Here is an 11,955-nt window from a genome sequence, read left to right as displayed (position 1 = left end):
ACAAAAGTATTAACTTCTTTTTGTACTATCAAAGGTCAAGGCTCATGGAAGGACTGAACAACAGACACTGGAAATTAATTTAACCACAGCCGTGCAGACAGAAAGAGGTAGATAACGGACAGACACAGACATGCAATCAGCAGCAGCTGGTAATGATGGGCTACGTGGGCAGAGACCAGCCAGCAATGACCAAATAAGTCGATTTAATAACGAGTATGCCTTCAATACCACTGTGATATTTAATACTTTTCAGCCTCAGGAATCCAAATCAGTGATTGAGGCCAGACCAATGTTTAATAGTATTAAATTTGAATTAATACCAAATTGTGCAATGGGCTTCGTTAAGAAGGGTGAACCTCCAGTTGCTGGCTGACCTCCTTCCTTCCCAGATCCTTCCAGCAGCAACAATGGATGTGGCTTCGCCTGTGAGAAGGCAGGATAAAAAGACTGCATGGCCAATCAAAGAGGCTGTAAAAAGACGACACACATGCCTGTGTAACGGGAGGAACATACTGCTGTCATTCTAGAAGGGCTGTCTAAAATTTGCCTACGGAGGTGGGAGCTCCACTCACTAACTTCACCCTATGAGAGGAAGAGGGGAGGTCTTCAATGCAGGCTTTTCATATTTTATTTTATTTTTTAACCCTTGGATAGATGTGATCGAAGGATTAACCCTTGGAATATGATTCATCAAAGTGTGTGCTCTCTAAACTGGTGTCCTGTCTGCTGGAATCAATTGGTAGCTGTTAAGGATCCCACGGTGTCCTTGGTGAAGAGTAGGTGAGCTATCACTGGCACCATGAACAAATTCCAAATTCCTGCCCTGACTTCCTATTTCAGAGTCGTCACCCATCCAGGATTGTAACCACAGCCATAGAGCCATATAAACTGCCTCGGCAGTACTGACACTGTATAGAGCAAGGTTCATGATCTGATCTTTTGTTACGTCCATCTGCGACTCAAAGGTATTTTTTCCAAACCTATAGTTTTGGCCAGAGTCTAAGACAGCAAATTTATTTCAAAAACTTGGTGTTGGCTTCAGGGTTAGGGTGGTGGCTTGGGATCCTGGGGTCCTGAGTTCATGCCACTGTTGCCACTGTTTCTGAGGGAACTTTCACCATAGCCCCTCACCCCTCCCCTCGAGTGTGAAAGACACCACAGATGCCCCTGAGCCCCTCCATGTGCGCAAAACGTCCTTTGTACAGTGCCCATTGTATCATACATGTGAGATGTGCTGCACCTTATTATAGCGCGGCGGCATCGCGCTGTTATATAATTGGCTATTCTGTCCTGTGTCTTCTGTCACACTTATGTCCGCGTACGTCCCTTTGATCTGAGGGCTATAAATAGAAATTTGTCCAACGTCACAACTCTTCCCATCATGCATGCTAATTCACCGTGTCTACATTTAAATTTCATAACTGCAAAATTGTTTCATCATTCTTAACCTAGACTTTTGCTGCCCCCAGCAGTGCGATATCGAAGCATCCGCTTCTTGTTACAGATGTGAAAAGTGTTAAACTTCGTGCCACGGTCCTTCATGTGAGATGTACTGTGTTTCACCACAAATACACCAAGCATCGTGCTTTGTGCCACTAATGTGTGAAATGCAAGAAGGAAGAATGAGGAAGTACAGAGAAGGAAAAATGCAAGAAATGCAAGGAAGGAAGAATGTGGGAAAGCAATTCGGTGCCGGTCCGGAGGATCAATTGTTTATTGTGAGTGATGGGTTGTTGGTGTTCAATAATAATAAAAGAATGAGTTGATTTGAATGATGAGGAAGACAGATGCACTGAAGGATGAGAATAAATATGCGGGGTTGAAAGAAAGATCAGTGGGATGAAAGAGGGGTAATTGATTGGAGGTTTGGTGAAGGGGATTATTGGTGGATTAAGAAAGGCAGAGGGGGAAACAGATCGATGGGTTAATGAAAGAAAGACTGAAAGCAGCAGAGGGAGCAGGGATGACATCACACTGGCGAAATCACACAAGGGCAAAGGTTTATCTACACATAGAATATTGAAATAACTTATCCTCGGGTCATCTACGATCCCATGTATGCTCTCCCCCTGGGGTACGTTTCCAAAACCATCACAATATATTATAACCAGTACATTCTGTATCAAGTCCGAGGTACCAGCGTGACTCTACCAATGTAACCATGCACCGGCCAACAGTCGTGGAAATAACTCCTCACACAGATGAATACTGTTTATTTCAAAATAAGCTTGAAAAGTCCAGGAAAGGACTTAGCTCATGATCAGTCTTGGAAGCTAGTTTGGAAAAATGGTCTGTTCAAGACAAGCTTTGGTTGATTGTGAAGCCAAAGAACACATGATCAACTTCTGGAAGAAGTGCTCTTTTACTCTCTGATGCTCTAAAAACCACTTTTTCTCTCTGATGCTCTCAAAAAAAAAAAATCGGACCACTGAACCTAGAGATTATCTGAGCCTTGGCCCAATGCAACCCAATTTGGAAGCATCCTGACTGGTTGGTCTGAAGAAGATTTTTGAAGGAATTTACGTGACAGCCATATTTAACACACTTCCGGTCACGTGATTGGCATGGTCTCTGCAATTTAACATCAGGAACCTGTCCTGATGTTGTAACCCAAATTTGGTAGCATTCTGACTGGTGGGTCTGGAGAAGAAGATTTTTCAAGAAATTTACAAGGTTGGCCATTTTGACTTACTAAACATCACATGAACGGAACGAGCTTTGCAATCCCCGTTACCAGGCAGGAGCGGAACGTTGCAGCCAAATTTCATCTGGATTGGCACAGCGGTTTAGCCGCAGATGTCAAAATAGGAAAGGGACGGACAGACGGTGCACGGTGACAATACCTTATCTGGAATTCAATTCCAGAGAAGCTAAAAACTATCACTGATGTTCTGCAAACTACCTTTTCCTCAAAGCACACTTTCACAATTTACCATAAACGAAAGTATGTAATCTCACCGACAGGCAGACAAATGCTGTGTCACTCTCTGCAGATCTGGATTTGATTAGATGCTGGTGTGACAAATGGAGCATGTCTTTCAACCCTGGCAAATCTCAATCTCACACTGTCACTTGAGAACGATCCTGGACCTAGTAATAACTAATGTTCATTCAAATCTCTCTTGTTCCTCTTCTGCTCCCATTGACTCTTCTTTCCACTTTATTGCCAAGGCACACATCTCTCCAGCTATTGCAAGAGAGCAATCTTGATGATGCGGGATGATGCGGGAAATCAAGGTCAGAGATGTTGACATTCGCAAACTATGCACCGCAGCTTGATCTCTCCGACATCCTCCCCAGAATCCAGTCCATACAAGTGCTGAAAAGTGTGGGGGCCAGTACACACCCCTGACGAACTCGAGTAACAACTGGAAATAAGTCAAAGATGGTATCACCATATCTCACAGCAATCTCAGTACCAGAGTAGAGTTCAAACATCAGATTGATCAGTTTTGGTGGCACCCCACAAAGACCAAGAATCCTCCAGAGGACATCCCGATTAACTGAATCGAATGCTTTACAGAGATCAACATAGGCTGCAAGCAGCACCTACCAAAACTCTCGTCTGTGTTCGGTGAGGACACGAAGGGCAAGGATACGGCCAATCGTTGACCTCTTTAGTGTAAAGCCTGACTGCTCTGGACGCTGTTGCTCAATCAGATGGTGGCGAACCCTATCAAGAATTATCGGAGCAAAGATCTTGCCCGGGACTGACAGCAGCGTCACCCCTCGGTAGTTGTTGCAGTCTCGGCGATCACACCCTTCCTTTTCCAGAGAGGGACAACAAGGCCCCTCTTCCAGTTAGTTGGGATGATGCCTGTGTTCCAGGCAGAGCACAAAACTGCATGCAACGACTCGAGTTCAGCATTTCCACCAGCCTTGAGAAGTTCGGCATGGATGCCACAGATCCCTGGAGCTTTGCCCCGTTTCAAAGGTTTACCACAGCCTGTGTTTCCACAAACGAAGGTGGACCACAGATGATTGTAGGGTCAGTAAAAGGGATAGCAACACCACAGACATCCAACTCGACAGTTGGTGGATCAGCCTGGTACAGCCGCTCAAAGTAACCGGCCCAGCGGGCCTTCACTTCAGACTCCTCGGTCAAGAGACTACCACTCTCTGCTGTAACTGCAGCACACAGAGGGATGGGCTTGGAGGAACGCAATGCGCGAATTCCCCTGAAAGCAGAACGAGAATCACCTAACCACAGGTGATGCTCCACCCCTCACAGATTCCTTGCCCATCGGCCTCCTTGTCCACCATTAGTGCACGTGCAGTTTTACGCCTCAGCTCCCTGAACAGCTCAGCTCTGCCATTCAGCCTGTCCCTGCGACTCTTGTCAATAGTATCCAGTGCCCCTTGAAAGACAAAATTCTTCTTCGCCCTATGGTGAGTTTCAAGACATCTACCAGCAACGTCAAGGATGGTGGTCTTGAAGGCGCTCCACAACTCTTCAGGATTCCTCAAAGCACCCAGACCCCCCAAATCTCCACTCAGCCCATTCGCAAATTCCTCAGCTACGCCCTCATCCTTGAGCTTGCCAACATCTAGCCGAGGCTGGGATGGTACCATTCTCCTGGATTTAAGCTGCAACTTCAGAGTTGCTACAACAAGCCTGTGGTCAGTATTGAGGAACTGAACACTCAGGCAGACGCTGCAGTTCTGGATCATCCTCCAGCAACCATCAACGAGGACATGGTCAATCTCCTTTGCCACACCGCCAGCGTTGGAATACCAAGTCCAGCGATGAGCCTGTGGGCACTGAAACCATGAGCCAGTCACCCTAAGTCCATGACTTCTTGCAAAGTCAAGGAACTTAGTGCTATTCTTGTTCACAGTTCCAGACCCATGGGAATCAACACATATCTCGTAACCATCCCTATCAATTCCAGTTGATGCAATGAAATCCCCCAAGACTGGAAGAGTATCCCGCCTGGGGCACTGATCAACCACAGACTCGAGAGTGGTATAGAATGCGTCCTTCGTGGTGAGATCACTCGCCTCAGTCAGAACATATACACAGACCAGGGAAATGACACCCAAGGAGTGACGAATCTTTTGTCTCATAATACGCTCATTGACCGTTGTTACCTCAATTATCATTGGAGTCAGCGTATTGGATACAGCTACAGCAACTCTTTGAGCATGGTAACCATCAGAGTGACCAGGCCAATAGTAGGTGTAACCACTCGCCATGATCTCGCCGCAATCCGGTCTCCGAACATCAGTGAGTGCTGCAATACTGATATCCAAACGGTTGAGTTCAGATGATAACAGAGACAGATCATCCTCTGTTCGAGATAGAACATTCAGGCACTCACCTGTTAAGCCAAGAAGACCGCCGTCTGGAGGACGACACCTCAGCACCACCCCGACATACACAACCGCAATCTGACCCGGGAAGGTTATCCCGTGTTTTCCCTCCTATCATCAAAGATTGGGGTCCTGAAGGCTTTGCCCCATTCCCGTCATACGGTGAGCTGCCCTGCGAAGGGCAATTGCACAGGAAGTACTCACACGGAGTGGGTTTTCAGATTTTTTTATGCTATTCGTATATTTTGCGGAATGAAGGGTTTTACGGTGGCCAGAGGGCAAATTCTGCCACCAGCCTCCGAATAAGAAGTAACCCAACTGCAGGACGACATCCGCATCCACAGTTGGGCACCAGACATGGATGGCCATTGGGTTACATGTAGCTCCTCCGCCCTTTGATAGGATTTGTTTTTAATCCTGCTGGATGTCCATATCATACACCTTTCCTCACCAAGAAACTTGGTGGGGGAGACGGTTTAGTCGCCGACAACCCGACCATGGAACATGTTAGTACAGGTTTACATGGTACCTGTATGAAGTCACAGATCTAATCTGACCTGACCTGATAAAAGGATTTGACAATGGCATCAGCGACCATCTTCTCAAATTTTGCTCCCCCTCTATCTGTCGTAATGCAGAATTCATTCTGGAAGGCTCACTTGGCTGTGTTTGGATGGGTTTGAGTTTTGAGGAGCTGCAGCTGAAACCCGAATCCTCTCCAGTTTCCTCTGGATGACTCCATCTTTTCTCTTTACTTATTCTGGTTCCTTCTGATGACTCCAATGCAGTATTTGGTCCTCCATTTGATGAATCAATCTCTTTTTCTCCTTTGGCCACCTCCCCCCTGCATGGCGGTCAGAAAACATCACTTCCATCCACAAGAAGGATGCAAAAACAGACCCTATTAATTACATCGGCCAGTGAGTTTGCTTCCAATTACAACTAAAGTCATGGAATCAATCATTGTTTCCAATGTCGTCTTTCCTGTTTTCAAACAACCTGACCTCCAAGTATCAATTTGGTTTCTGTCCCTGTCACTCAACTCTCGACATGCTTCTGCTCCTCTCTCTCAGCAATGGTGGCAGGAGGCCATCAATCTCAAACAAGAGGTTATGACCGCCTTCTTCGACATTTTCTTGCTTTTTGTATACATAGTCAAGGCTCATGGAAGAGCTAGAATTAGTACACTGAATGGATCAGCACACAACACGACAAAAGGAGAGGGGGGGGGAAACAATAACAGCAGAGTTAAAGACCAAAATCGAGGTAGACTTGGACAAACAATAATCGGTGTGGGGAGGCATAAGGGGCAGGAGAGGATGCATGGGATGGACAACATGGATACAAAAGGAAGCTCTCAGGAGGGAAAACTGTAAATTTGGAAGGAGAATGGATTGGGGTGGGAGGGGTTAGTGAGGGTAGAAACGATAATGGTTTTGTATTGGGAACGATCTGAGATGGTGGTGAACAGCTGTCTTGAAGACCTGGAGGGAAGAATGAGATTGAAGAGGATGTGGAAGTTCATTCCACAAGTGGGGAAAAAAGAGAAACGAATGAGTGGAGGTAAGCAGTGATCCTGGATTTAGGTAGCTTCACCAGAAGTGGGTGATGGTGGACCGTGTGTTCCCTGCAGAAACCTGAGGTGGGGGGGAGCAAAGCATAGAAAGAGCAGAGGGTGCAAGACCAGAAAGGAGATGGTAGAACAAAACAGAGACCACCAACCTGTCTACAATTGTGAAGTGATAGACTCATTGACTCAGCTCCATCGGAAAAGATTCCAATGATATTGAAAGCCTTGGTTTCTACGACATCAAGCTGAGCAAGACATGAGGCAGGGGAGCCAGCCCAGAGAGGAGAGCAGTACTCCTTCAAACTGCAGATGAAATCCTTAAATTATTCTTGTTGTGAAATTAATTTTCACATCGCATAAGTACCAAGCATTTAACAAATCTACCGGGAATTTTAAGGTAATTACAATGGTGTTGAAGGGAATCGTAATCCTGCAAAGGCTTAAAGAGTGCAAATTGGAATCACCTCCCTCAGGAGGTCACGTCCTGACAGGTGCACAGGAAAGCCTCCTAATCGTGAGTCCATTAAATGAACACGATACAGTATTCAATCATTCCATACGTGCCAAATAAAATAATTTTAAATTATTCCCCCACCTCCCCATCCACCTTCTCTACTCCTTTCTCGTTTGCTCACTTAGCACTGCAAATGTCAATCGTTCACAAGTTCTCAAAAAATCCATCACACAAGTAAAGTTTCACTTTGCAACCTTTGCGCTCTTGGTGTATTTCTCACGGTAGTGTAACATGAACCATCCCAGTCAAACTGGGTATCGATCGTTGTAGTTGTTAAGCAGTAAAATTATGTATCCAAGTACCCCTGGTTACATCTCAGCACTTGACAAACAAGGCATAAAACAAATGTTAGATGGATTCACTTTGTGAATTACGAGTGAGTCGAGTGCAAGAAGACAAAAAAAACTTTTTTTTTATTTCTTAAAAACTCTTTCAATCGCTGGAGCAGGAGCCATGCAAGTAAGATCACATGAGTAATGGTGTCTGAAACTTCGCATACCTGATTAGGCCTTGCACCTGAATCCTGGCCAAATGGAGCGATTTACCTCGACCTTTCCCCTCGCCTGTGTTGCTGAAAGAGAGCTTGCGAGTTCTGGCTCCCGTGACGAGCCCATCTGTTGGACAAAGGAAGAAGGCACAGACAATGGGTCAGGTGTGCAAGGGTCAAGAGGTCAAGAGGACAAGGCATGTTGGCCGCTCAGGCTTGGGCGAGGCCTTGGGAACAAGGAGGTCTTTCTTGTGTAGGCCAGCTAGATTGCGATTCAGCGTGGATGAGCGTGACTGGGGCCTTTAGAACGAGAGTAAGGAAAGATGGGTGAACGGGTTGAGAGACAGAGGAAAGAGATTGGATGGGTGGGGGAGGGTGTAGGGATGAAGTGAGGGGATTCAGTGGGGAAGGAGAGAAACAGAAAGACAGAGTGAGAGTGACAGGGAGGGAATGACTTGTACAAGGAGTTGAGGGGTGAAGGCAAGGAAATAAAAGAAAATGAAAAGAATTGAGACGGTGAATAAGAAGTAGAAAAATGGATCCTTTGATAGACTTTGCCGAAGTTACATCTATTTCAGGAAATCGATTACTTTGAACTCCCTTTCCTTACATCATAAACTGCTATGTTTTAAGCAAATAAATTGGTTCAGAGTTCAAATCTGACGACTTTATCAATGGTTCCAGTTGTTTCCACCTTCTTTTGGGGTCGGCCGAACGGGGTGGTTTGGCCCAAGCCTTTCACGAACCAGCTGGCCAGGTTTGATGCTCAACTGAAGGTGACTTCGACAGTAATTTGTTCAAAGGGTCAGCGATAATTTGCCACCTGTTTGCAAAAGGCACAGCGGGATCTTTAACATCCATCAGGTAACGCTTGCAGATGGGACGACCGACCGGCTTCAAGTCGTGATGCAACGCCTTGCTTGCGAAGCACCAATCCGACAGTTTGGAGTCAAGTCTGAAATGGAACCCATGAAAATAGACAACATCAAGCAAATTCACCACCTCTGCAGCACACCGTTAAGAGAGAGTTTAAATCTTAAGGAGTCATTTTCTATGAAACTAAACTCAACTTCAAAATCAGAGAACTACAAGATGTAAGCTGCATTGATATGTTACTTTATTTTTCCACTTTGCATCTTTGCACAAAAACAAAAATGAAAAGTTATGCAGCAAATTAATTCCGCAGCACTGTACAGAATTTCGGTGCAGGCCACCATGTCTTACATTTGTCGGTTCCTGATTGGCTCTGATAACCAGGTGACAAATATTTGTTTTACATCCAAAAAAATTCCTGCTAAAACGCAAGTCAATGAAATTTGCCAACTTTATCAAAGAGCCAAGCCTAGAATAACTCTTAATTTTGGTGTGAAGAAATCCATGAAACATTATGCATGTGCTATGAAATGTGATTTACTTACCTTCGTTTACAGTGGCTCGGACATTGCAGCAATGTTACCTTCGTGCAGGTGAACAAACGAGGGAGAGGGGAGGATGCAGGGCTGGAGGAACTTTACAACTCATAGTACGATGAACCACACAGGTGGGCGAAAAACTCCGATGATTGCATTGATTTTAAACAACTCCAACTCGAATGCTTCTACAAATTTCATAACATGACAAAAAAAACCAAAAACCAAAAACCCCCACAAACACATAAGCACGGGTCCGTGAATTATAGCACGGATGACGATGGTTCTGGGATCCATCACCGGAGAGATGGTCATGACGATGACGATCATCAACATACATACATTCATGTGGTATTCGGAGTGGCATGAATATTAATGAATGCATGATGAAACCGAATTGATGAGGAGTGACGTCAGTGACGTCAGAGAGTGACGTCCTGGAGTGACGTCAGAGAGCTGCGGAGTAAGGGCAGCAGGAGACGCCATTAAAATCGGTTGAGCTGAAGAACCAATGTGTGGGCTGACTTTGCGACACAATAATACATACATACATACATACATCAAGCTTGTCAGAAAGCCTGGTGTGGCGAGTTTGAGATGTTAGGGTCTTGTATTCAACCCCCTGTTGTGCTGTTGGCATCACACCAGGTGGATTGACTCAGCCTATCATCCTTCTGAGGATGGCAAAATGAGTACTAGCTTACTGATAACAGGGGTACTGCATCAGTGGCACAGCTGTGCTTCCAGAAATGATCTAACCAGCATCCACTGGCTGCATTACAAAACTACAACAACCCTTGTCAGAGTGTTGGTGCTGCCAAAGAAGTTCCTGAGCAAGTGTTATCTGAGATGGTTTGCTGTTTCCTTCCTTCCCAGTAGTCACAGGAGGGATTGGTATATATTTTTTCAGTGTGCCCGCCATAACTCGCCTACTCTTCTTGAGGCTGGACAGTTCGAAAGCGAGTGCGTATACCTCGAGCCTATCCTGCCAGGGTTCCATCCAAATGTAAATTCCCGAAGGCAAGGTGTCCGTAGGATGGTTTATCTTGGAGAACCACCTTAGGTAACAATGAAAAATGGCCCAAAGTTCAAAATGAAATGGCTCACAAAGTTTCGAAAGGGAGGCAAAAATACTTAGAAACGTACCTGCGAGAAAGGGGTGTGCCACTCCACAGCGAAAGGGTTGGAGAAGTTTCCCAACTCGACCAAAAAGCTGATAGCTGCAAGCACTGCAAGCTCTCCCAGTAGTGGGTGAGAGGGTGGGAGGGGATAATCGGGGAGGTGGAGCAAATATATTTTGTGCCATGGGTGGCTATTAATTCCCCGTCTGCAGCAGGGATCAGCGAACCACTTGCACCGTGGCACATCTACAAGTGAAGATTGAAAGTTGAGACGGGGGGGGGGGGGAAGAGGGGTTGTGCTCATGACCGAACACTGCGTACTCGCAGCACATATGCAAATTTTGATGGAGATCAGCCCAGCCCTGTTTTTTTCTATGATTTTCAGATGTGCATACACACATTATGTGTATCCAGAAAATCTCCTTGTTTAATATACTGTAGTTGGATTTCCGTGATTCTGATTTGTGTTAAGGAACAGAACAATTATGGTTAACCATTTGGAAATTGCCACTCTTTCATCTGACCAGTTGAATCACAGATTTTGTGCTCCCAACGGCAGGTTAAAAGTTCCCGGCGATCAGAACCAAGTCAGTGTAAACAAACAAACACACACACACACACACACACACACACACACACACACACACACACACACACACACACACACACACACACACACACACACACACACACACACACACACACACACACACACACACCACATGTGCAAAAGGCCTCGTTCAGCATCCATACATCATTTTGAAAGTCGTGTATCATATCAAGACTTGTGGATCACCAAAAACAGATACATGTAACATGCTATCTAATAAATAAATGTAATTTTCTGTGTGTCTGTGTGTAACACCAATCACGCCAAAACTACTGGGCCAATTGCCACCAAACTAGGCACATGGACCAAGTTGGACCTCATGGTAAACACGGGCTACCAGGACTTGGTTTCATCTGTAGTTGTGGGGATTCGGGAGGGAAGGTCCATGAAAATTATCGATGTAATTGTGTATCGTGTTGCGCTACCCGGTGGTGGTGGCAGAGGGTATTACAAGTCAGCAATGGAGATAACTTGCATTGTTGCACTTAACTTGTCCCCAGAGAGTGGGAAGCCCCAAAGCGAACATCCACTAATCAGGGGAGGCAGGGGAAGGGTGGTGGGAGTCCAGAGGGAGTGGAAGGGGTGGGGTGGGAATCCAGAGGAGGGGGGTGGGGAAAGGGTGGGATGAGGGAGGGGAAGGGGCAGGAAGAGGGACCCGGTGTTGCCTGGCAATGCCGGGCACCCCTGCTGGGCTCAAATAAATATGTCTGCTCCAACCCTGTGAAACTATTACAGTCCAAAACTAGAGGGGGAGCACTCGGTAGAGTGCAAAACCTCCGCCGCCAATACTGCTTGGTCACTCAAGTGAACCTGATATCCTATTCATTCAATTTGACGTCAACAGTGCTCACAGAGTTATAGTTTGCAACTTGCCCTTTTACTTTTAACTTTTACATACTCAATTCATTCGTCATAACTCGATTCCTTGAGA

The 11,955-nt window shown here is 45.8% G+C and overlaps 1 protein-coding gene across 1 annotated transcript in view; it reads right to left on the bottom strand.

Moving 5' to 3' along the window:
• LOC147018880 (uncharacterized) overlaps positions 1-9,465 on the bottom strand; it is a 90,591-nt gene extending 81,126 nt beyond the window's left edge. The window contains exons 1-2 of the mRNA XM_085898998.1: positions 8,708-9,465; positions 7,897-8,011 (exon numbers count right to left, since the gene is read on the bottom strand). Coding sequence (XP_085755124.1) covers positions 7,897-8,011; positions 8,708-8,741 — 149 coding nt within the window. The 5' untranslated portion in view covers positions 8,742-9,465. The remainder of the gene's footprint in view (positions 1-7,896; positions 8,012-8,707) is intronic.
• Positions 9,466-11,955: the final 2,490 nt, after the last annotated feature.

This window comes from Eptatretus burgeri, chromosome 10, assembly GCF_056783735.1.
Source record: "Eptatretus burgeri isolate ZD-2024b chromosome 10, Ebu_testis_v1, whole genome shotgun sequence".
Classification (NCBI taxonomy): domain Eukaryota; kingdom Metazoa; phylum Chordata; class Myxini; order Myxiniformes; family Myxinidae; genus Eptatretus; species Eptatretus burgeri.
This window is presented reverse-complemented; position numbering and strand designations above follow the sequence as displayed.